The sequence below is a fragment of the Alosa alosa genome, chromosome 14 (assembly GCF_017589495.1).
Source record: "Alosa alosa isolate M-15738 ecotype Scorff River chromosome 14, AALO_Geno_1.1, whole genome shotgun sequence".
Lineage (NCBI taxonomy): Eukaryota > Metazoa > Chordata > Actinopteri > Clupeiformes > Clupeidae > Alosa > Alosa alosa.
The window spans coordinates 16,212,539-16,236,380 of record NC_063202.1 but is presented as its reverse complement, the minus strand read 5'-3'; the positions used below and the strand labels follow the sequence as shown (position 1 = coordinate 16,236,380).

Genomic DNA, 23,842 nt, shown 5'->3' with positions numbered 1-23,842 from the left:
TGTGAGACACTGGTTTAATTGAGAAAACCTGTGATATGATTTAAAGTACAACAAATGTTTGGGTGTATATACACATTTATACACACATACAAAACACAAAGATAAAATAAATCAGTAACCAAAACATACAACTTAAAGGCACAGGGAGAACAGGCAGTGGCATAGCCGGCACCTGACCAGACAGTAAAGTTAGCCAGTGACAACGCAGGTAAGAGGGCTTCGTACCCTTCATGATGGTGAGGATACTGTAGTTAGCTTTTCATGCACAAGCTCTTTGAAGAGTTTCCGGTCTCTGGTTGAGCCATGTTTCCCAGTTTCCAAAATGGAGTTATAGAACAATGTGTAGAGTGATAACAGTGATGCAGAGAAGGGGGAAGACTGGGAATAAAAATCCCTTTATCTTTTGAGACTGCCTGAGTGGTTTACTCAAGTAAATGTCCTTGATTGGTACATGGGAACAAGGAAACTTCACAATAATTATTTAAAAGGGAAGCATTTGTGTGCTTTGGAGCAGATACAAATATGAGGCACTTAATCCTTGGTGAATTTAAATACAGGATTCATCAGTAGTGCCTTCTCAACAGCAAGAGTTTGTCACTGTTTCTTATGTATTTGAAAGAATCTATGCTACTTAAGAATACAGTCAGCCTAGACACTGCTACAGGTCAAGCAGCAACAGCGACAGTACACAATACTGATAATCGTTATATGAGGACTGGAGTTAAGCCGCCAAAGGACACAACATTTTGCAACACAGTAACTGGAGGGAATAAAACCGTTTGTGGAGTGAATCTTACAATGATAAGTGCATCTACAGGTGACAAAGTACTTTTCTATAAAGGTAAACATCAACATCAACAAAAACAGTCTTTCCATTTAACAATGTTTTTTGATTATGAAGAATCGAAAATGAAGGCACAGTTGGATGCAGTCATTGCACAACAAGAGGGGAGCCATCACCTTGTAAAAACTCTTATTCTTCCAGTTAAAAAAACCCACCCCAAATCCCTGCATCAGGGTTGAGACACTAACCTCCCAACTGTAAAAGCGCAAGATTTTAATATGTGTGCACATGGACATATCAGAGGACAAGGCGACTGTTAGCCGTGAGCTGTTAATAAAGCCAAGTGGTGAGAGAGAGATACACTTTTTTTTAGTAAAGTAAAAAATAAAAAAGGAGAATTTACACTGTACATCGAACACATTTTGATTTAGGTAATCTCGACTGGTTGGTTCGAGGGGGTGCCATACAGAGAGGCAAGCTTGTGTGGGTCTCAAAACATGAAGTGTGTTGGGGTGGATGATGTTCAAGACTGCTCTAGGATCAGATGGCATGGGCCATCGGTCAGGCTTGAGTGAACAGAGTGTTCATTTCAGAACTGATCTGACAGAAGATCACAGAGCCTCTGAGACACAGTATCCCGGCTCGTTCTCAGAGTTAGACGATACATCTGCAGAAAAAGACAAAGAATGCCTTGTTTTTTTAACTGCTAAAGTAAACAGAGCAAAGGAGATTTCATATATGAACATGCTGTGGAAAACATACAAAGGGTTTGCCGATGTTCAGCCTTCATTAGGAATGTGCTATATACAAGTAATAATAGGCATTTTTTTATTTAGTGAATGACTTTACTATAAACTGACCATTTACATAATGTTAATGCAATGTTTATTGATGTCATTGTAAGTCGCTTTGGACAAAAGCATCTGCTAAGAACAACAAACAAACAAACAAACAAACAAACAAACAAATATACATAATATCTATGTATAGAAAATAGTAGTCATAGTGTCATGCAGACAGAATAGTCTTATTGTATGTGTTTGGGAACGCTGTAGCACAGTGGGTGCAGTACCTGTTGGCAGCCTACCTGTGCTTGCATGTTGGGCTCCAGCCGAAGCAGGCAGCCCACCTGAGTGGTTTTCGTATGGATGACTCCTGCGCCTACAAAGTTGGAGGGGTTAGGGTCGACCCCATCCAAAAGAGCAACTCCAAAACCAATGATCTGTGAAAGAACATTGCAGATGAATGATAGAACATTAGAGAAAAGAACACGTGCCACTAGAACTTGAGCAGCAGCAAGGCATAAAATTAGATTAAACCGAACTGGGGCTGGGGGATGTCCACCTCCTTGTTGTCCCCGTCAAGGTTACCATGGTCCAATAAGCAAATGAAATGCATATTCCACCTATTAGGAGACAGTCACTACTCATAGACCTCTGAAGTTCGCCTACAAAAAAGCTGGCGATTTTTCCTATGAGAAAATAACATAGGGATTTTGAATTATCGCACCTGTTAAACTCTCGCGGGGGTGAAAAAGTCTGATATGCAGACGTTTTCCTGAACACACTTTTGTCCTCTGCCTTCCAGTGGATACTGTGATCTCCGGTACGTACACTTATATTTTTGCTACCCCAGAGCTAACTTGCAATGCTACTTGCCATAGGTAGTTAGCTTCAATTAACAACCGGATCTCCTTATATGGGCAAAGATGGCCGTTTTGGTTCTTTTTTGTAGGCGAACTTCAGAGGTCTATTTAGATAATCTTACCTTTGCTTTGGTGACTTCAGTGTCCATGGAATGCTTGGCTTTGAAGATTTTCTGAACCTCCTGCTGTGGACTGATATGCACAATTATAAATGAAACATGGAGTTAAAAGGTTTTCATTAAATACAAGAACCAACACACACACATTTGACATGTTTCTAAGCAAACATCAGTTAATATAGCTATTTTAGTTTAACAAACAAAAATGTCCTACGCGCTTAGTTGTTTCCATCGCTGGAAGAAGTCTTGCGACATCATCTCTGTGGGCTGGAAAAACTTGTTCAAAGTGATAGGCAGCTTAACAGCGATGTTCTGGAGAGTGCCTCCATACCTGTAATGTTTCCAAGCATCAAATACGTGTACTATGTTGTATCTAACATTCTGTGTCTAGGCATCACTTGTTTCATCGAAGTGAAAATTTTCGACTGCACCAAAATGCTGTCAAACAATAGAGACAAAACACAGTACCTGAACTGGATGTTGAGAACAGGTGCTTCTACAAAGTCAGACACGCATTCAATGTTGATGATCTGTTGGAGCTGAGCTCCTCCATCCACTGTGGGATCAACTGGTTTCAGATGCACGTTGAGCTGTGAGCAGGCTGGTTAAGGATGGACTGATATAGAGGAAAGACAGGCCCTCACAGACTATTCAATGTTTACAACAGACAACACACCAACCCAACCCAACCGACCGACTGTTCACCTGGTAAGCTTGTATTCATCAGGGCCAACTACCTAGTTTATGTGTTAACAGAATTGATCTCTTTGCTGAAAATAAGCATTTTGCATTTGCATTTTTTTAAGGTCTGCTTTTAAGAGGATCTACTTATACAGCTCAGATGATGGTGTTGTGAGGAGACCGCGACTTGGCTATTCACCATGTAAGCTTGACCTCTGGGTCGGAAGCACTACAAAAATCTCAGAACAGCTTTTACATCTATTAGCATTGCGTTTTAGCTAGCGTGTTGTTGGTATGTTGTAGCCAACTCATCGGCAATATTAGGCCCCGTCCATACCAACCCGTGTGAATTTGAAAATGCATTGTTAGCTCTCTGCATCTATCTGTCCATACCAAAACAGCACATTCTGACACACAAAAAAACAATACTTTTCAAAAACGCTCTCCAAGGTGCATACATCTGCAAATGTCAGGGTCACATCTAAATGTGGATTGGGATTGACTAAAGGAAAAATAGAGAATTTCTGACACAATAATGCATGGTTACCATGACTCTGGCGGAAGCAGTCATTCTTGGAAGTTTCCATTACTGTTTGTCCATACTGAAACACAACCCCTTTGTTGTGTTTCAGTCAGACAGGGCCAAAGGGGCTGGAAAACACTGGTGTATTGTGGACAACTATTACATCTACACTGTCTTTAATCTACTGATGGTCTCCACAGAGAAAGATTTGGCCAATTCTGTGATACCTTATATTCCACACAAACTGGATCGAAACTCAAGCACCTCCCACAGCTTCTACTGAATTACACCTACTTTTACTGTTTGAATTTTATTCCTATACATTTTGGAATTTTCTGGTTCTTTCAATGTGTAGGAAACCGGCATTATCCTGTACATGTGTGCAAACATACTACACTGTTTATAGGCAAGTTCCTTGGTGAGTTCCTATTTTGAGCTAAAAAAATATGAGAAGAATATGAGAAGCAAGAGTGTCCTGGCAGACCACATTGGAGGCAAAATTGAGGAATTGTGTTGAGGTTTTGTTCCCAAAAAACACATACATCCGACCTACAGGAGGAGAAACAAAAGTGAGTGGGAGTAAGCCGATGTCCACATGACAATTACAAAGTGACTAGAGAAGCATTAAGTGTACTGAATATAAGGGAAAAACAAAAGGCGTTTTGCAGCCTGGGTGACATTTTAACCCGGTGCTTTGGTGGTCTCAATTGTGGATGACAGACAGGGTTACAGAAATACGCTTTGGGGGGTACTACTCACCTAGGTTCTGTCGATACTCTGACTTCAAGCCAATCTGAAGCAGCTGGTTCTCATACAGCACCCCATTGTTCTTGCAGACAAACCTGACCAAGAGACAGTAAGAGATGGTAAGAGACGGTAAGAGGATGCACAACTTTCCCAGAGAATTAATTCACCTGTATGTGTACACATATCACACAACAGCCATCCTATGCAGAGAACATTGTGCATCTTCAGTAAGAGCCTTGGTGATTGATTTTGTGACCCAGACAGCCCTGTGAGTTGCTTGTAGTAAGCTGTAGTGTAATAGAAAGGTGACTCATTCTAATCCAATGCCACAAGATGGCATCCTCAGAGAAAACACTTTGAAGTACATATGCCAACATGGCGTCATTTTGTTGTTAATGTTATAGGCTACATTAAGAATTAACCCCAGAGCCTCTCCCACCTTTCCTGTCATGCAATACCTAAGAGAGGGGTTTTGATTGGAGGGGAAAAACACATGCAGCCACAATAGTTCAGTTCAGTCAATTAAGTGCTTCTCAAGTCCCCTATTCCCTAAAATCAACACCCCAGTGTTATAAACTTGGGTTGACCTCCTTCAGGCACCTTACTTGTCAGTTGGTTCCTGTACATCTGCCAGAATTGATTCAGCCACATGGAAGGACTTTGTTGTGATGCTGCAGCCAAATGTAATACATGCACATGGTGATGTTCTTTTTGTTTCATACTATATGAAAAGTTCATATACACGATGGGCTAACCTGTCTATACAAGCTCACCACTGGGCTCACTCATTTTTGTACGGCAGTTTTAACTGTCAGTGTGACCATGTTAAATACACACAACAGATAACATCTCTTTGTAATATAACAAAGCGATATAAAATTGCAGACTCGCGGACAAGCACGAATAAACAAGCATGTCCTCGTCTCTGTGACATCTCTGTCTCACATCCGCGCCTCCTCACCTGGAGAAGTTGTCATCGGCTGCAGGGGCGGCAGTGGCAGGGACAGCGATGTGCGCCGGCGCCGACACCGGTGGGCTGTTCTCTGAGAACACGTCAACAAGCAGGCTCGCTGCAGTGGGAGGGGCAGCTGCAGGAGGGGTGGAGTTAAGGGAGGTGGAGCTTCCCAGACCCAGCAGATCTGTGGAGGAGGCGGCGGCAGGGGCAGCTACCTGCTTTGAGGAAGACAGGAAGAGAACAGTTAGCGCTGGTGTATTTGAAGGCTCCTGGAGCTCTATGATGATTAGCATAATAGGCATCACTCATATTCGTTTCCTATTTCAATATCTAAAAGAACTAGCATGCAGCCTTGTTGATATACCAATTGATTAGGGCAAATGATATATCACAATGACGCACAATACATCTTTTACTTGCAACGAACAAACAACCTTACAATACAGTGAACAGATTACTCCAGTCCATCCACAAATGCATAGCACTTTGCCAGGACTTACCTGGACTCTGCTGTGTTCAAATGTTAGTGAGATGTGTTCAAATATCATCAGCAATACAGGACATTTTTAGACCCGTTACATCAGTTTCAATTGACTGTTTTTGACAAACGGAATTAGGTTGCGTGAGGAAGGTGTGGAGGAAAGCACTGCAAATGCATGCTGCGTGACACAAGCAGGCACTCAAGGACATAATCTTCCACACACACACACACACACACACACACACACACACACACACACACACACACACACACACACACACACACTCTTCCACAAACACAGACACAGACACACACACACACACACTGAAGACCTGATAGAATGTCCCAGCAGAGGCTGCTAAGGGGATAGCATAGGCCTGAGGGGGGAGAGGGGTGAGGGGGTTCTGCAGGAAGGAGGCGGAGGACACTGGGCGGGGCCGGTTGGTGGGGGGAGGGGCCGGAGCCAGCAGATCCCCAACAAAGGATGGAGGGGAGGCCTGAGAAGCCCCGGGGAGTGAAAGAGCAGAGGCCCGTAGAGTGGAGCGTGGAGCGCAGAGAAGCGTGAAGAGATTTCAAAATAAAAAAGAGGGAGAGAAGAGAAATGAGGGAGGATTAAGTCATATGAGGAACAGGGAACTGATATGGAAAAGCACCCGTAGACATACAGCAACTCTTGACAAGACGATGGTTGTCTCTCAAAACGCATACTTTCGTCAGGACATTGCTAGTGTGCACATGAGCGCTTATCGGTCCTTGCGTTGTGCCCATTTTTCGATGGTTAGTATTGTCCCAATATATGCACTTAAACTTAAACAAAAACTTAAAGTATTTGAAGTGTGCAAGTAGGTGGTTTGAGACAGCCATTGTCCAGAATTTCTACATTTCTTTTACAGCAGCAAGTCCCAACATGCTTTTTACACTAAGCTGACCTTCACCCTCATGTATTTTCTTTCATAGAGTTAGCAGACTCGTATCTTTTTACCACCCTAAAATAGTGTTTGTTTTGTCTGCCATATCCAGACAAACAAACACAGCGGATGATAAAGTCGTCTTCATAAACAAAGCGTGAAACGTCTCAAAAAGCTTTTTCACCTTGGCATTTGAGGTGGCACTGGTATGATTTGGGCCTCCGTTGACGTTGGCATTGCGCTCCTTGCGGTTCTCCTCAATGTCTGGCACTGTTCCAGGCCCCTTCTTCCTCTTCAGCTTGGCCAAAATGGACGACTCGCGCTCTGGGAAAGGAGGCATCTCCTCCAATACTGTGGCCTAAATGGGCGAAGACAGCAAACAGAGCACAAACGTGACTAAGTACCTGATTTATTTAAAAACAATCTATTTTTCCATTCACAGATGGGCCTGCAAACTATGCACTGGGGAAATAATTACATTACAAAGCAGCTGTACTTCCTCTTTTGACCTAAATGAGGTTGGGCAATAAGCTCCGAAGAGTGCAATGATCAAGACAGGATACATATTTATACATCTCACCTAACCTTATTAACTCTTCACACCAAGCGCGCCGGAAGCACCGGTGCAGGGGGTGCGAACGCACCCCCACTTTTCGGGGGTAAAAAAAAAAGGGCAGTTGTTGACCACAACACCGACACGGCATCGCTCAGTGGTTCCCAAATGGGGGTACGTGAAGGCACTTCAGGGGATCCGTGAGATTTTAACCATTTCGAAGCCGATTGATGCAAAGTGCGTCAAAAAACACACCCTTTCTTCTCTGTTACTTTGCTCCGCAACTGTTCCTAGCAGCAAGAAGCCTTAATTGCATGACAGAGCAGAAGTGAGGCTTTCCAACGAGATCACGCACTTGTCTGTACGTTAAAGTATGAAGATTTAAAAAAAATCATGAAATGAAATTGCATCATATTTACAGTCTCTGCGTTCACCTGCGCACCCATTACTCTCGTTTGAATTACTTGCAAACCCGTGAACGCATAGATATGGCAAGCATATCAGATGAAAGAGGAGACACAGGGCTACCCATTGGTACCAAGTATGTCGATCCTTCTGGCTTATGAAACCAGGCGAACTGACTGCAAAATAATAACGTCATGTACAAAAACCAACTGCACACCCATTACTCTCGTTTGAATCGCGGACCTGTCATCGGATAGATATGCCACGCATGTCGGATGAAAGAGGAGACACAGAGCTATCATTTGATACCAAGTACATCCTTCTGGGTTATAAAACAGACGAAGTGACAGCAAAATAATAACTTCATATAGCTCTGTTTTTGTGGCAAAGCATGTTTATAATCCAACGCTATTGTGTGTTTCTCTATGGCAAAGAATGTTCATAATCCGGTTTTGAGATCCTAGCAAATTCCTGCATGGCATTCAATTCAAGGCTCACATTGCATCCCAATTTGTTCGACAAAGAAACACCTTTTTTGCCTTTACTATGTTCATGGCAATGCAGTAAAACGTTGTAGAGAATCATGCAAATCATGCAGATATGGAGCGCAGAAAGGTCATTTTTAATCACTAATTAATGTATAACATGATTACAGTCAAACACAAAGGGAACAGGCACAGTTGGGTAACTAATTCTAGTGTCGTTTTCTTACGGGGATAAACAGTGACAGGTTACCGGGGGACCTTTTACGCTAACCTTCAAAATGTAGAAAGTAGGTTACGTGCAGATCTTTTCATCACAGTCATTGACAAGGCTTGGCTGCGTGCACAGGACAGAAAATGGAGATTGTGATCATTATTATTGTAGGCTACAGACTACCTCCTTTATTCCTTGAATGGAAATTCAGGTTATGCTGGTGTGTCTGTGTCTGTCAATATCAGGCGCAGTTTATTTTAGCAGATTATCCATTTAGAATTTGTAGCCTAGACTAAATCACTCTGTGCGTAAAAAGACGCTACTTGCAGTCCAATTATCTTGAATGAAACCACCCGAAATCACTACACAGCACCTAACATAATGACAATTTTTGTTATAATAATAGATTATTATTAGACTATCTTATATCGTAATATCCCACGTGAAAACGTGCGTGAATAGTTGGCCTCTGGAATTTTCAAAATTGTCTCGGGGAACCCAGCCCGAAACCAGCTTTTTTTTGTTTTGTTTTTTTGCACCCCCACTTTCAAACTCGTTCCGGCGCCGCTGCTTCACACACTCTGTAAGGTATATACAGAGTTCTGCAACTCATTGTCCATGAAGCCAATCCTCACCAGTATGTCTGTGCTGGCGACGCAGCTGAGGCGAAGGTACTCCACCGCCCGCTGCTGCAGCTCCACGTCTGCATTGCGGAGCTGACTGTCAGAGCGCAGCACTTCCTGGATGGTGCCCTTCACCTCGGGGAACAGGTTGATGAACTTGATGTAGGCCGAGAGCAGGAGAGCTCTGGTGGGCACCGAGCACAGGTGGAACTTGGAGTGCAGCAAGTTGAACTGAACTAGTGGACTGCAGAGAGAGAGGGGAAGAGGACCTGTTTCAATGGGGCTTATGCCGAGCACAGCATGACATGAAATCCACATTTTGGAGCATAGGAAATATATGGAACAATGGCGGGTGTCCTGAGAGCTTTGGAGCCTTTGAGCTAGGTCTTAAATTGGCCTACATTATATTATATTATATTATATTATATATACATTATATATTTTTTTAAGATGACAAATACAAAACATAGACAACCCCAAACACAGTCACTTTCCAAATGGCTCATTGCATGCTAGTAGATCTGGCCCTAATTGAAGACAATGCAGTCTGTCTAAAACTTGTAGACATGGTAGATTTTGCTAGTACAGAAACATAAGAAAGCTAATGAACTGAATAGTTAGACACGAGCAGCATGTGTTAAATTACCTGGAAAATCTTACTCCAAGTTATTATAATGGGCCGTGTGTCAACTAGTTATATTGTGAATATATTTTCAGAAAACATCACAAGAGAGGGCACTGAAGACTCTAGAGGGCGCCACAACCCCACATTGCCGAAAACTGTGTCCGGCCATCTACAGGCTGATTGGTGTACAGTCACTAAATGTACTCATATGTTAATTTATTGTATGGCCCCCCATGAACAGAATTCCACGAAACTTGGCATGCATTCAGAGGGTGTTATAATGATACACTTCAAATCAAAAAAACATACGAAATCGAAAAACAAAAGAAAAAAGATATTAATATAAAACTGTGTCCGGCCCACCCTCCTTTCGGGAGGCCCGGTGCGGTGGGTGGGTGATGGCGATGAAAAACATTGGTTCCTGGTCATCCTTGTGGGGCTACATGCCCACCAAGTTTTGTGGCGCTTGGTCTTTCAGTGTCCCGAGAATCGTTGACGCAAAATCCGGAAGAAAATAAACTCTGACTAAAACCTACAGTGCCTTGCAAAAGTATTCACCCCCATGCTAAAGTTCACTAAAAAGAGGAATAATAAAAATAAAAAAAAAAAAATTAAAAAAAAAAAATCGGTAACACTTTATTTTAATGTGTCGCTGTTACAGTGTACCTACCTAATTAGGTACAGTGGTACAATCTGTGTAACACCATGTACTATCAGGTACTATCATTGTACTTGCATTATGTATGTGTGTACCTACATATAGTTGTTACATTGTAATACTGAGTGCTTTTACAAAACTTTGCCAATTTGCCTAAGTTAACATGAGTACATGTTGTTACACAGGTTGTACCACTGTACCTAATTATGTAAGTACACTGTAAAGACGACACATTAAAATAAAGTGTTACCAAAAAACTTATGGAAATTGATCTTAATGCCTTAATTAAAACAAAAATGAGGGAAAATCCAACCTTTAAGGACACCAATTTTGTTTGTGAATGAATAATGTATTGTAAATAAATAAATGTTCTTCCTTAAAATACAGGGGTCATAAGGATTCGCACCCCTATGTTAAATTCCCATAGAGGCAGGCATAATAATGTTCTTCATTATTATTATTATTATTATTATTATTATTATGTGATGATGTGGGGCTATTTTAATTCCAAAGGCCAAGGGAACTTTATCAGGATGCATAGTATCCTGGATCCATGAAATAACTGGCCTTTAAAAATGAAAATCTGCCTGCCTCTATGGGAATTTAACGTAGGTTTAACATAGGGGGGTGAATACTTATGCACCCTGTATTTTAATGAAGAAGAACGTTTCATTATTTACAATACATTATTCATCCACAAAGCTTTACCACTAAACCACTAAAATCGCACCAAAAAGGCACCTCTACCATGCTGTACTGTACGTTGGTGAAAGCATACCTAGACCGTGGATCCCCCGCAATAAGATTTCCAAATTCTCCCAGGATGTACCCTCCAACCTTCACTAGATTCTCATGGCAAGCTGGGGCTTGCAAAGCCTGCGGAAGGAGGATAAGGAGGGATTGGTGAGATTGGAGGGATTTCCTGTGAAGCTCAAAAAGGACAAGTGTTGTTTAAAAGGGAGACAGAAAATGGGTTGGCAAAAATCAGATTTTTTGTCAGATTTTTGGGGGAGAGAGAGGGGGGGGCGGGGGGGGGGGGGAGAGACAGATGGGGTGGGCAAATCGACACAAGGCTGGGAGGAGCTTGGTGTTTGCGGGAGATTTGTTGCTCGAAAGTGCAGTGGCAAAGAGGAACAGGAAGCGTCACAACTCAAAAGATAATCTGACGAGGCAGATCTGAGTAAATGATTTGCTGTCAGTTCCTGGTCACAGAATGGCAAAAGAAATGATAACTACAATTTCAACCACCATAGACAAAGCTGAAATTGATGTCTATTCATCTTTTGTACATAATATCGATCATTATTACTTTCATGCATGTCGGTACAGCACAGAGCATGAGGATGTGGGGGGAAAAGAGGGGGGGGGCTTCAACTACAACCCGTGTGCTTCATGCAGACTGGCACATAAATCTACATTATTTACTGAGGACCACGGAGGGAGGGCTGGGCAAAGTAGCAGATGCAAAATGAATCCCTCATGCCAGCATGAATGAAACAGCGGCTGCGGGAGACCAGACAACCTATGACAGTATGGTGGGGATTAATGCTGTTGGATCTTGGAAGTGACCTACCAGTGTGAGACAGTTATGTAGAGACAGACACAAGCCGAGACTGAGGGAAGCAAGAACAAAATGGGTTTTTGTGAAAAGCCCCTTTCATAGAGGAGGCACCCCTACACTGCCATGACTAGAGAGAGAGAGAGAGAGAGAGCGAGCGAGAGAGAAGAGAGAGAGAGAGCGAGAAAAGAGAGAGCGTGAAAAGAGAAGAGAGAGAGAGCGAGAGAGAGCAAGAGAGAGAGAGCGAGAGAGCAAGTGAGAGCAAGAGAGAGAGAGCGAGAGAGAGAGAGAGAGAGAAAGCGAGAGAAAAGAGAAGAGAGAGAGCGAGAGAGCAAGCAAGAGAGAGAAAGAGAAGAGAGAGAGAGAGAGAGAGAGAGAAGAGAGAGAGAGAGAGCGAGAGAGCGAGAGAGCAGTTGCTATGGTGAGAGAAGTGAAGTGCACTAGCCCTGGCAAGCAGACGTGCGGGTGGCCGGACTTTCCCTGAGCACGAGGGACGGGGGGAGCACAGAGGACTGTTGTGAGCAGACAAGTTAAACACAGACAGTTAGACATACTTACTACTCATTGGTGTCAATTAATGACTACATTATTTCTGATTATTTAAACTCCACACAGATAATAAACATGAGAAGAAGAACTGCAGATCATATGTAAGAAGCAGATGTCTTTCTATGATGTATTGCATATGAACTGGTTATGCCAAGTGCATTAAAAACAAACTTAAAATGAGAACTTAATGTGGTAGTTGCACCATTGTCAAAGTAGTTCCTATGCCACATTAACACAGAAGCAGGAAGTTACTGAAAGCAGAAACATCGGACACTGTACCTCAAAGACCGTCTTAGCAGCATAGCCTTGCACATCGTCTCTGTTAATAACAATCTGGATGACCCGATACCAAACTTCCTCGCTGACGTAATCTCCTGCGATTCTGATGAGGTTCAGGATGGTGTCCACGTACCACGTGTAGTCCACTGCATATTTCTCGGCCAAAATAGCCACCTTCAGCACCTATAGTGCACATAGATGCAAAAAAGTTTGCGGTGACTGTTTACGACATATTACCATATTACTTACAACCATACTCTGAGGCAAAGATTATGGCTGTGAAACAGGACATACAATTTCCTCTCGAATGGAGTAGTCGGCTGTCTCCAGGTAACTGAGCATCTCTGCTACAATCTGTTTGGCATTGCTCCGGTCACACATGGCATAGAGGAGGTCCACAGCCCGCTGCCTCACACTCACATCTCTCTCCGTCTGCAGCATGGAGACAGAGGCAGACAAACAAACACGCAGACAATCAAACACAAAACACAAACAGAGATTATGTTATTGTGCTCTCAAATTAAAACAAGATGTTTCTCTTGAGACAGATAATATAGAACAAAATGTACACAGCGTAGATTGCACACTGGTTACCTTGAGAGCATTGATGACTGTTTCAATGTGTGTTTTGACGGCCTCGTGGGAGAACTCGGAGCTGGCCAGCGTGCACATGCTTTCCAGGGCAAGATAGCGCAGATTGGTTTCTCTGTGCTGTAGGAACTGGCCCAGCTGGTTACATGCCCTCACCAGCAGGGTTGGCTCACTGTATGGATTCAGAAGTTCAGCAGTTATGCACCAAAAACCTTTTTTATTAACTCAACTTAACTCATTTCCCCCTCTGGGACAATAAACAAATAAATTAACTATTTAAATTAATTAATCAACAGACTAATAAACTAAATAACAAACAAACCAACTAACTGTTTCAGACAGTTACAGTATGTGACTTTAAGACACCGAACATTTGAGATTGCATCAACTCTGCTGCCTCTGGTGTGAGGTCTGCCCTGGCCAGCACTGACCTGTCATGGTGAATGATGAGGCTGATTGCCTCGAACAGCACAGCATTCTTAGCGTTTGAGTGCTGGACCTTCTTGGACTTGGGAGGTTCCTGGGCCTTGTTAAGGATGGTTTCCAAACACTCGGTCAGACGCCCTCGGATAGCAGCATCCTCTGCAGGGAAACACCGGAGATGAGTTCAAGCTAATCACCTTTTAAATCGTACATAATTACATCGGTCATGTAGAAAACCGACACACTGCACATACCTGGTGGAGGGTAACATTGCAAGAGTCGCAATAGTTTCACCGACAGCCAGGGTGCTGCGACAAAGTAGTATGTGTAATCCTGTAGATCTGTGGAGGCTGACGTGACAATCTTGAGGGGGCACAATATAGGACAAATTCACACCAGAAAATGCTTGCTCAAATCATGAGAAACTAACAACACTTCTTGTTAGCCAGGCCCGAGGCCTCTATGTTCTAAAAGGCCATATAACTTCTTCTACAGGTGATGGCGCCTTGCATATGTGCAACGGCTCAGTATTCCCTATATTATGGGGGCTCCACCAAGGTGGTGCACCTGAATTGTTGTCCATACCAGTATAATGACAATAAATAAATTCAATTCAATGTAATGCAATTCGATACAGCATGAGCCCATCTTACCCTGCTGAGTCGGGCCACGGCCAGAGAAACGGAGGTCTTAAAGTCGTCTGGGTTCTTCTGAGCCAGCGTGGTGATGAGGCTGGTGGCAGCAGTCACTACGCCCTGTGCAAGAGGACAACTAATTCCATGAACTGAAATGCACTCCTGCACTTTTCTCTGCTGCTAAATTCTATATATTCTACCTCCACCTCAATGTGAACTTAACTTATAACAATCAGTGCTCTGTTACAAGTCTACTTATGCCCTGTCTTTTGTTGTCTGTCCTGTCCCTTACTTTTAAGTAGTACCTGCACTTTATGTATATCTACAGTAGAATGTTACAGTAGAATGTTTGTGCACTAAATGTAGCCTCTCTCAAATTATTTTTTTATATGATTTAAATATCAACACCACTTGATCCATGGTGAAACATTTTGTCTCACTATATACGGTGTATATGGTTGAAATAACAATAAAACCCACTTGACTTGATCAAATGTGCATCCACTCTTTGAGTTGAGGCTATGCCCATACTTACCAAATGCTGGTCATTGAGAAGGTGGACCACGCGGGCAGTCCACTCACCCATGGGGACCAAGTCTGGTGAGGTTCTGTTGAGGCGCAGCAAGCAAAGAGCTGCACTCTGTTTCACACTGTCCATCGTGTCCCTATACAATAAACACACACACACACAAACAGTGAATTTCCAAGAGCAATATTCATGTCAGGTGACATCATTCCGTCTTGGAAGCGCTACAATCCAGCTCACCCTGCTACCAGGATGCGCGGCACATCTGCTGCAAACGCCTCTGCCATTTCTCTGCTTCCCACATTGGCTATACAGTGGAGGGCCAGGTTCATGAAGGTGGGATTTCTGCTGGCCAAGTCATTCTTAATGGCGTTGTTGATGAGCCTGATGAGATCGCTGTTGGAGTTGACTAACACTGAGATGAAAAGGTAGCCCTGTAAGGACAGAAGAGCGAGGCTTAAACATGCATACTACACAGTGACAGACCAGATCAACCCGACATGCACATTGAGCATGAAGAAACATGCATCTATGAGAAGCGATAAGCTAAGAGAAACTAAGATTCAGAAGGGACAAAAATTGACCAAAAGCTCTTATTACATGGACAAACTTAATTTGTAGGGACAAACTTACGATTTGTTTTTCTGTGTATTTGTTGGAACTCAGGAGGTTGACTGCCTCCATATGACCAAAATCGATATCATGGCCCAGAAGGAAAATGAAAAGGAGTTTGCACACATACTTCTTCTTGCTGTAGCCATCCAGAGCCTTGTCACCTAATGCACAGAACAAATTAGATCCAATTGTTGGGAAATGTTTGATGCTTCAAATGTCCAACATGCCTAATAGCAATTAGGTTAATGTTTTATTTAAAGGAATGATTTGGTGTAGACACAACTTTCATGTGTGAGCAAAATTATGTTAATCTGAGGAGTTTCGAGATAGGCTCTTGCTTGCCTTAGCAACACAATGGCTTATAGCTTGGTAGCAGTGGAGTCATGTCAAAATAAATAGCTATTTTAAAATCACTGACAAGGCTCAAAATAGCCTTATACTTCAGTGGTAATGTGGAGAACATCACATCAACACATTGAAAGTGTACAGAGAGGTTATAATAAGGACTGTTAATGAAGTCAGTGTATTACCTTCTTTTGTATTCCGGTAGCTTCAAATCAGTGGGCGAGTTTAACTTCTGGCTATATCTGGCTGAACGTGATGCATGTTTACAACAGACACACGTCACGTTCAGCCAGATCTGCACAACATTGCAAGAAGTCGAACGCACCCGTCTTGAAGCTAACGGAATATGAAGGAAGCTAATACACTGTCTTCATTGGTTTGAAAATTGACGTGGCTCTATGGCTGCTGCTACAGTACAACCTATAAGTCATTTTGTTGCTGATGCAAACAACGGTCTAACTCAAAACTCCCTTTTGCTCCCAAGAAAACGTTTGAACTCCTTACCAAACCCATAATTTAAGTTAATGATGCTACGGCTAAAGAGCAAAACACATTCAGCCATGCTTTACAATTTGCACTGTTGCAGAGCAAACAGACTTCATGTACGTTTTACCATCATCGAGTGCTGCACGAAGTAGCCTAGTATTAGGAGTCTTGGGCCTTACTGAGTGTCTGCTGAGGCTAATACACTCCTAAACACATGAGCGTGTTCACAGAGAATGCACAGGTCAAGCTCAAAACAACCAGATATAGCAACATCAGGAGTGATTGTGCTCTGCCGGGGAAGGGGGGGGGGGGGGAGAGAGGGAGCGACGATGGTGGGAGAAAGGAGTGTGGTTTGATGGTAAGGTGGGGAGGGAGAGAGGGAGAGGGAGAGAGAGACAGAGAGAGAGAGAGACAGAGGAGGAATAGTGAGGGGTGAGTCAGCAGCATGGGACAGGAAGCTGACCGTTGCACTTTCTCTCCCCTGAGAGGAAGTGGCAGCCCAGTCCTCCCGGCTTATTCACTCACTCCACACCGAAACATGGCTTCAACACTCAAAAAAGGCCAAAACTGGAACAGCTCTTTTCTTTCTGTGCATGGAAAACCTGGTCTTGGCTCTAAATCTGCTACAGACAATGGTGATGGTTATGCATTTATGGGCTCACGTAAAAGGAGGCCAAACTATGCAATTTAAGGGGACACATTAACATCCTACGCAAGCAGCACAAAGCGGAGAGAAAAAATGGAAAGAGAGTGGAGTGGGGGGGACTGGGGCAGAACCATCCCGTGATGGGGATTAGGTGAAGGAATGAGACGAGGATTAGACCACTTTCAAAGGGCAGGAAAAGGAAGAAGGAATATGGTGGTAGTCCCAGTCTTTTGTGTGTGTGTGTGTGTGTGTGTGTGTGTGTGTGTGTGTGTGTGTGTGTGTGTGTGTGTGTGTGTGTATTTTCTACAAATGTAGCTAGTGTTGTGTCCATGCTTGCTGTTCCATGGGAGATTCTCAGGACTAGTCGTGGCGAGCTGCACCCTTGTTCTCTGCTGGGGCTAATGACTCAACAAATCATCCAGCCTGGCTCTAACCTATTCCCATGTTGGCCTTAAACACGCTTCTTTTCAGTATTTATTTGAAAACTGCTGACCACGGCAGGATATCAACACCCAACTCCACATTAAAAGCACGGGATTTGGCTGGACCCGGAATTAATCTCTCATGTAAATCTCATATTAGCCTATTCTTCTTTGAGATTTGTCAACTTACCTTTAAACTTGGAGCGTATATTGGCCAACTCTTTGTTTATCCTTTTGATCTCAGCTTCCTTGCTTTTACCTGTGAAGAGATAGCAATGTATTGAAGAGTGTGTTCTGAAACTTACATTACCTAAATAATGCTGCTAATATTAATTTCATGTAAAAAAAAAAAAAGAGCAGAAAACGAAAATGTTGACACAACACCATGAAATTGAACGGATGCTATATAGACAACACAGGCCTCTTGACCTGAAACACCACAATAAAATTAAACTCTTTGTAAAAGCCGTACACTGACGGGCAGAGGCCAAATCATCAGTGTTACCTTCACACTGTCAAGCACACCAAGCGTTTCTCTTTCCTCTAAGAAACACACCACCCACACCACCACCACCCTATGCCATCTGAAGCCACGCTGGACAGCAGCATTTCAAGGGCAGAGATATAACGGCTCTAAATAGAAGCTCATCTGTTCTAAGGGCCACTGGGGACTGTGGGGGAAAGGTGGCTACTGATGTGGGCCAGCCAAGTTTAGCCTAAATAGACACATGAACAGGAGAAGCGCGAAATATGATAATATCATAACCGTCATCCTTGGTATGCAATGCAATTGCTATGCAATTCTACTGCAAATTTTGCAGTGCTTCTCAATGACTTAGAAGATTATTTAAAGCTTTAACAATTGAATAATTAAAGAACGATACTGAATAATTTAAACTTGAGTGTCATTTCATATGCTACACAAGGCTACACTACTATGTGTGACCCCCTCTCCTTCAATTCATGTTGTGAAAGTGAGATTAAATGTTGTTCCTTTTCAATGAGGAAGTAGTCAATAACCAACAAACTGGAACCATCTTAACAAAATAAGATCCTAATTCCTAAGAAAAATGGTTAGTCTGAGTGGTCAGATTGAGGTTAACACAATTAGTGTTATATAAAAGTGACTGATTGCAAACTGGTTCATGAGTGGTTCTTTCCCAAGGGCTGTACTCCAAGCAGATGTAGGTTATTACTTTCAGTGAATCGCCTCAAATCTCCAGTACAGCTCCCTAAGGACCAATCATAGCCTACATGTTTACAACTGAACTGACCAAACATTAAAGAGAAGGCCAGATTTATAGCTTTCTCTCATAATGACAACTGAAAACAATTCACCACAGCCTAACTGTCAGTCATACTAGTTTACCAGTTCACCACATAGGGCATCAATACACATCTCCACTGTCTGCCGCTTTAGACCAAGCTGCACATCTAGGGCAGGGGTCCCCAACCTTTTTTGTACTATGTACCGGTTTGATTCCCTTTTTTTTTTTTTTTTCACGGACCGGGGGGGGGGTTCGGGGGTTCCAGGTTCCGTGTTGTGCATGCATTACTTGAAAAGAACTAGCTCCAGTTATGTATGAACAGTGAAGGTAACGAACTCTTAAAAATGTGAAAAACGTGAACTTCAAGAAGTGAAAATTTAACAATATAAACTATGAAAATTGAACAACTTGAAGCTACATCTATCATGTGTGAACATGCTTAACAAAATATGGTAACAAAACATCGGAACTAAACGTGCATTACGAATATATTCAGTGGGAGCCCTGTGCTTGTTTCCCTGCAACAAGAGGGTTCCATCTGGGGGTGATGTTAGACAGTGACACCCTCAGTGTGTTTGAAATGTCTAGTCGATTGCGCAATTTGGTCTTAGTTGCAGTCATTGCCGAAAACCCGGCCTCGCAAAGATACGTGGTGGGAAATGGTAGAAACGTTTTCAGCGCTTTAACGGCTATCTCGGGATATTCTGCTTTGGTTTTCATACAAAAACCCGCCAGAGAGGTTTCCTCATAGCCTACACACTCTTAAGACCACCGTCATTTGCAATTTAAATCAACTGCTCTTCCTCCTGCGCTGACAAGTTAGGACTATTCGGGATATTGACAAATGGGTTGCGGACCCACTCACTGGTTTGCCGTGGATCTTTGGAGGATGGGAAGTAACGATCAAACTCATTTGAAAGCGCAACAAGGTGATCGCGCACCAGCTGCGAGAGAAAGGGCCCTGCCTCAGTCTCTCCCAAAACCCCCACTACTGTTTGGAACATATTGAATACACCCCGATCCACTCGTCGTACCCACAAATCAAGCTTGGCTTTAAATGCAGCGACTTTATCTGCCAGTTTAAGACAGTCGTCATTCTCCCCTGCAGTGACAGGTTGAGGTCATTAAGCAACCCGAACATGTCACACAGCGAGTTTTGACACCCAGCCCTCATCACTAAAATATGCAGCTAAAGGTGACTTTTTTTCTGTAAGAAATCTCTGCAGCGTCTCTCGCAACTCAAACACTCTGGCCAGTGACCTGCAACCAACCAACTTGGATAGCGTACCACGGTGACCCATTCACCCTCTCTAACAACTGTGCCTCAATATCCTCTGACATATCATCAATTCGCCTATGGACATTGCTTGCAGAAAGCGGTACCTGAGCTATTTTTTTTTTGCTGCAGCCTCCCCAAGGAGTTCATTGCACATGCCTTTACCAGCAGGCAGAATTAACTCTTCCCCAATAGTAAAGGGCTTCTTAGATTTAGCAATCCGACTAGCCACTATAAGGCTTTTAGCGCAGCCACGTTCACCGATGTGGTTGCTTTACGCACTAGTTTTTTGTCCTTCTTGCTCGCGTTTCTTACGCTCAAAGAACTCAAGGGGTTTGTCTTTAAGTGTAGGATGCTTGGACTCTAGATGTCGAATTAGCTTTGATGGTTTCATTGCTTCGTTTGACAACTTATCGCCAAATACCACACATAAAGGACTTGGTGCATGCGAGTCACCGGTCTCTGCGAAACCATATTTTAACTATGACTCGTCATATTTCGTATTGAATGACCCCTTCTTTTTCTTTGAGGTATCTGAGGTATCTGGCTCTTGTCGTAGGCTACGGCCCGGTGGTTGGGGACCGCTGATCTAGGGCACTACTGGGTTCATCAAATATTCAAGAGCTCTTCCTTTGTTCTGCTTGCTGTGTGCAAAAATGCTGTTGACATGTACCGGACAGTGTTAAAACATCAACACTTGTCTATCCAGTATGCAGTAGCCTACTACGCTATTACAGAGGTAGTGAGACTGAAATGGCTGCATTATACTTCCTATGTTCAAAGGAAACAACATCAACAAGCCTTACTCTTAAAATACAAACACACGAGTCGACTGGACTGTATCCATAATTAATATCATCATCAAGTGACATAGACCAGACATGAAAAACGTATTGACCAGTCTGAGGTCGGCTAGATCTGTAGCATGGATTTTTACAAGGAAATGTCTGGATTCCGGGAACGAACCTTCGCCCACTGAATACTTCAAGGATGTTACTCTCTTGGCCTCTATTACTTTTACGTTAAAGCTACCTCAGTGGGCTGTGGAGGTGTTAAAGCATAACAGTTAAGATCACTGATCATCGACAACTTAGTATGACACTTTTGAATGACATTTGTTTACTTAACTTAACTTCTTGCTAAGTTAAGGTCATCAACTTGCTGCACAACTGACTTCCAGGTTCACCGTCAAACACGGATGAAACATAGCTGCTAACGTCGCCAGGTGTTTCTAACGCTGCCAGGTCTTTACCATTTTGTTAACGTTGCATTATCTCTGTGCTTCAAAAGAATCGGCAACTTCACCCATCAGTTTTCAGATTAGCTAGGTCGCTCGTAGCTAACTACCGATAGCTTTTACTCATCTTCCTGGCTCACGTCACACCCACATCTTGATTAGCCAAGTCAGACAAGATATGTTATCTAACGCTACACATCCACCTAAACTGTACCACAACTACACAGCGACACATTAAGCCGCTACGTTTGTCTGCAGCCTGACACCTATTACGAGACACACCGCCTATGCCATAATAATATGTACAAGTTATACCAGTTAGCTATGATAACTGGTTAACGTTAGTTGCCCAATTTGAGGTCAGCCAACTACAATGCTACCTGACATTAGCCATGTTAGCAGACGTGAAAAGTTAACCAACTAACGTTAGCTAACTAATCAGTATTAATGCCCTGCTTGCAACACCAGAAAACTAATATGCCAAACATTTCGCGTCTTTCATCCATTTTTGTCCCGCCAGATCCAAAGGTGCTCCGAGGGGAACAAGCCCATGTTGTTGACTCGGCTAGCTAACCGTACGTGCTAGTATATATTAGCTTACTTTCTAAGTTTGTCTTGTGATCTTACTGGCTAATGTTAGCTGGCTAGTTTGACACAGCTAGCTAGTCAGCTAACAGCACGTTCCTAGTAAACAAGCAGGAAAGATTTTCACTTACAATTTCTTATATCAGAAATGAAAACAGCAAGGCCACGCATTCCATCACCCTTGGAAACAGCAGGCATGTTGCTTTTAGGCCGATTAAACCGTAACGTTAGTTCAAAGCGTGATCAGTATGATATTTTCTTCAAGGTGCAGGCTTAGTTTGAAATGAGGGTGAAACCGGGGAGGAGGACGGTCGTGGAGTTCGTGACCGTTCGAGGAGCTTTCGGTTCCTACAGCGTCAGTAAAATCGAATTCCTAAGTGCTGAGAACGCGCACATCTGTTTGGGCGTGAAAAAGTGGTACACATCATGGCGAGAACGAGCATGTGTGTGACCTCAACAGCCACGGAAGTTGGTAACAAACTATTCCCATGTGTTGGGCGGCATTTTTTAAAGACCAAAGTGTATCCAGAGCCCGTCTTATTAGACATTCTTTGGTGTATCCAATCTATTTGCCTAATATTATATTATGGCTATTATTTCCTAAGTTATCTAGCTGGTTTAGGCTACGAGATGTTGAGCCTGCAGACTAAACTTTACTTGTCAAGAAGACGAGCATAAGACAATTTAATGTTGTAAGTAAGTGGAAGAGTGGGCACTGTGAAACTTTAATAATTACCTTTTTAAAGGTTTTGTTATAGGCTATTGTCGTAATTCTATTCAGGGGTGGACCAAATCAAGGTTCAGCCAAGGTAGGCTAATCCCGCTCTGGGCATAGGCCTAGATTGCTTATTTCCAGATTTAGGATTTTGCGTAGTTGCTAGACCTGGGTTCTCAATTTTTTAGGTTCCAAGGACCCCATGTGAGGAAGAATAAGGTTCTTTATCCCATGTTTTATGGCAGGTGTGTAACTTGATCTTTGGGTGCATTCAGAGCACCTCGGAATGACAAGGACCGCCCCCATGGCTACTTTGTTTTTCCGACAGCAAGTGTTCAAGTAGCCTAGAAATCTAGACGCGCCCCGGCCCTGCCAGCTAGTCTGGCAACTCTCTGGCTTGTGAGCTCCAGAAATCGAAACTCAATCAGGCCAATGAAATCGTGTATAGAGTCGTTAGGTGGGCTTAACATAATGATTGATGGCAGAGTTGCAACAGTTTGGCTTGAATTCCCTGCTACTTGAAAACAAGTTGTGACGACACAACTCTGGTGGGTCTCATCACCAAGGGCGACGAGACTCAATACAGGTTGGAGGTCGACCATCTGACCACGTGGTGCAGGGACAACAACCTCCTGCTGAGCGCCAGCAAGACCAAAGAGATTGTTGTTGACTTCGGAGAGGTCACACCCAACACCTGCCACTGACCATCGACGGTGCTGTGGTGGAGAGAGCGAGCAGCACCAAATTCCTGGGGTGCACATCAGTGAAGACCTCTCCTGGACCACCAACACTGCATCACTGGCGAAGAGAGCTCAGGCCGCCTGTACTTCCTCGCGAAAACTCAGGCGAGCAAGTGCTCCACCAGCCATCATGACCACATTCTACCGAGGCACCATTGAGAGCATCCTCTCCAGCTGTATCGCTGTGTGGGGCGGAAGCTGCACTGAATACAACAGGAAAGCCCTGCAGCGCATAGTGAACACAGCTGGAAGGATCATTGGTGCTTCACTCCCCTCCCTGAAGGACATTTACACCACCCACCTCACCCCAAAGGCGACCAAAATTGTGAGTGATGCAAGTCACCCGGCTCACAATCTGTTTGATCTACTGCCCTCTGGGAAGAGGTACAGAAGCCTGCGCTCCAAGACTACCAGACTCACTAACAGCTTCATACACCAAGCTGTAAGGATGCTGAACTCTCTCCCTCCTCTCCCCCCTCCACCCTCAGCTACATAACATCCTGGACATTGGACCCACAATGGCCGCCTGCACTACTCCACCTG

The 23,842-nt window shown here is 43.4% G+C and overlaps 1 protein-coding gene across 8 annotated transcripts; it reads right to left on the bottom strand.

Moving 5' to 3' along the window:
- Nucleotides 1–22,315, bottom strand: LOC125307074 (AP-2 complex subunit alpha-2). Of its 8 annotated transcripts, none has more exons than XM_048262835.1 (24): nt 21,976–22,315; nt 17,669–17,737; nt 15,598–15,740; nt 15,205–15,398; nt 14,974–15,103; nt 14,457–14,558; nt 14,058–14,166; nt 13,812–13,962; nt 13,384–13,552; nt 13,084–13,221; nt 12,790–12,972; nt 11,182–11,279; nt 9,133–9,364; nt 7,028–7,201; nt 6,268–6,432; nt 5,461–5,672; nt 5,105–5,170; nt 4,512–4,594; nt 4,212–4,301; nt 3,017–3,140; nt 2,763–2,879; nt 2,552–2,621; nt 1,872–2,006; nt 1–1,451 (listed from the first exon to the last, which is right to left on the bottom strand). In XM_048262835.1, the coding sequence occupies exons 1-24, from the start codon at nt 22,040–22,042 to the stop codon at nt 1,374–1,376; spliced, it is 3,099 nt and encodes a 1,032-aa protein (XP_048118792.1). In that variant the 5' UTR covers nt 22,043–22,315; the 3' UTR covers nt 1–1,373. The 8 variants fall into 8 exon arrangements, with proteins under 8 accessions (XP_048118792.1, XP_048118794.1, XP_048118795.1 ...); XM_048262837.1 differs by having other exon boundaries at nt 5,461–5,669; XM_048262838.1 differs by lacking the exon at nt 21,976–22,315 and adding an exon at nt 21,746–21,776.
- Nucleotides 22,316–23,842: the final 1,527 nt, after the last annotated feature.

Excerpts from the sequence above, each read along its gene's own strand:
- LOC125307074 (XM_048262835.1), bottom strand. The coding sequence starts at position 22,042 with ATGCCTGCTGTTTCCAAGGGTGATGGAATGCGTGGCCTTGCTGTTTTC. Across the intron at positions 17,738-21,975 it reads CATTTCTGATATAAGAAATT|GTAAAAGCAAGGAAGCTGAG; the intron begins GTAAGTGAAAAT and ends ATCTCTTCACAG. Across the intron at positions 14,559-14,973 it reads TTCTCAATGACCAGCATTTG|GGCGTAGTGACTGCTGCCAC; the intron begins GTAAGTATGGGC and ends CCTCTTGCACAG.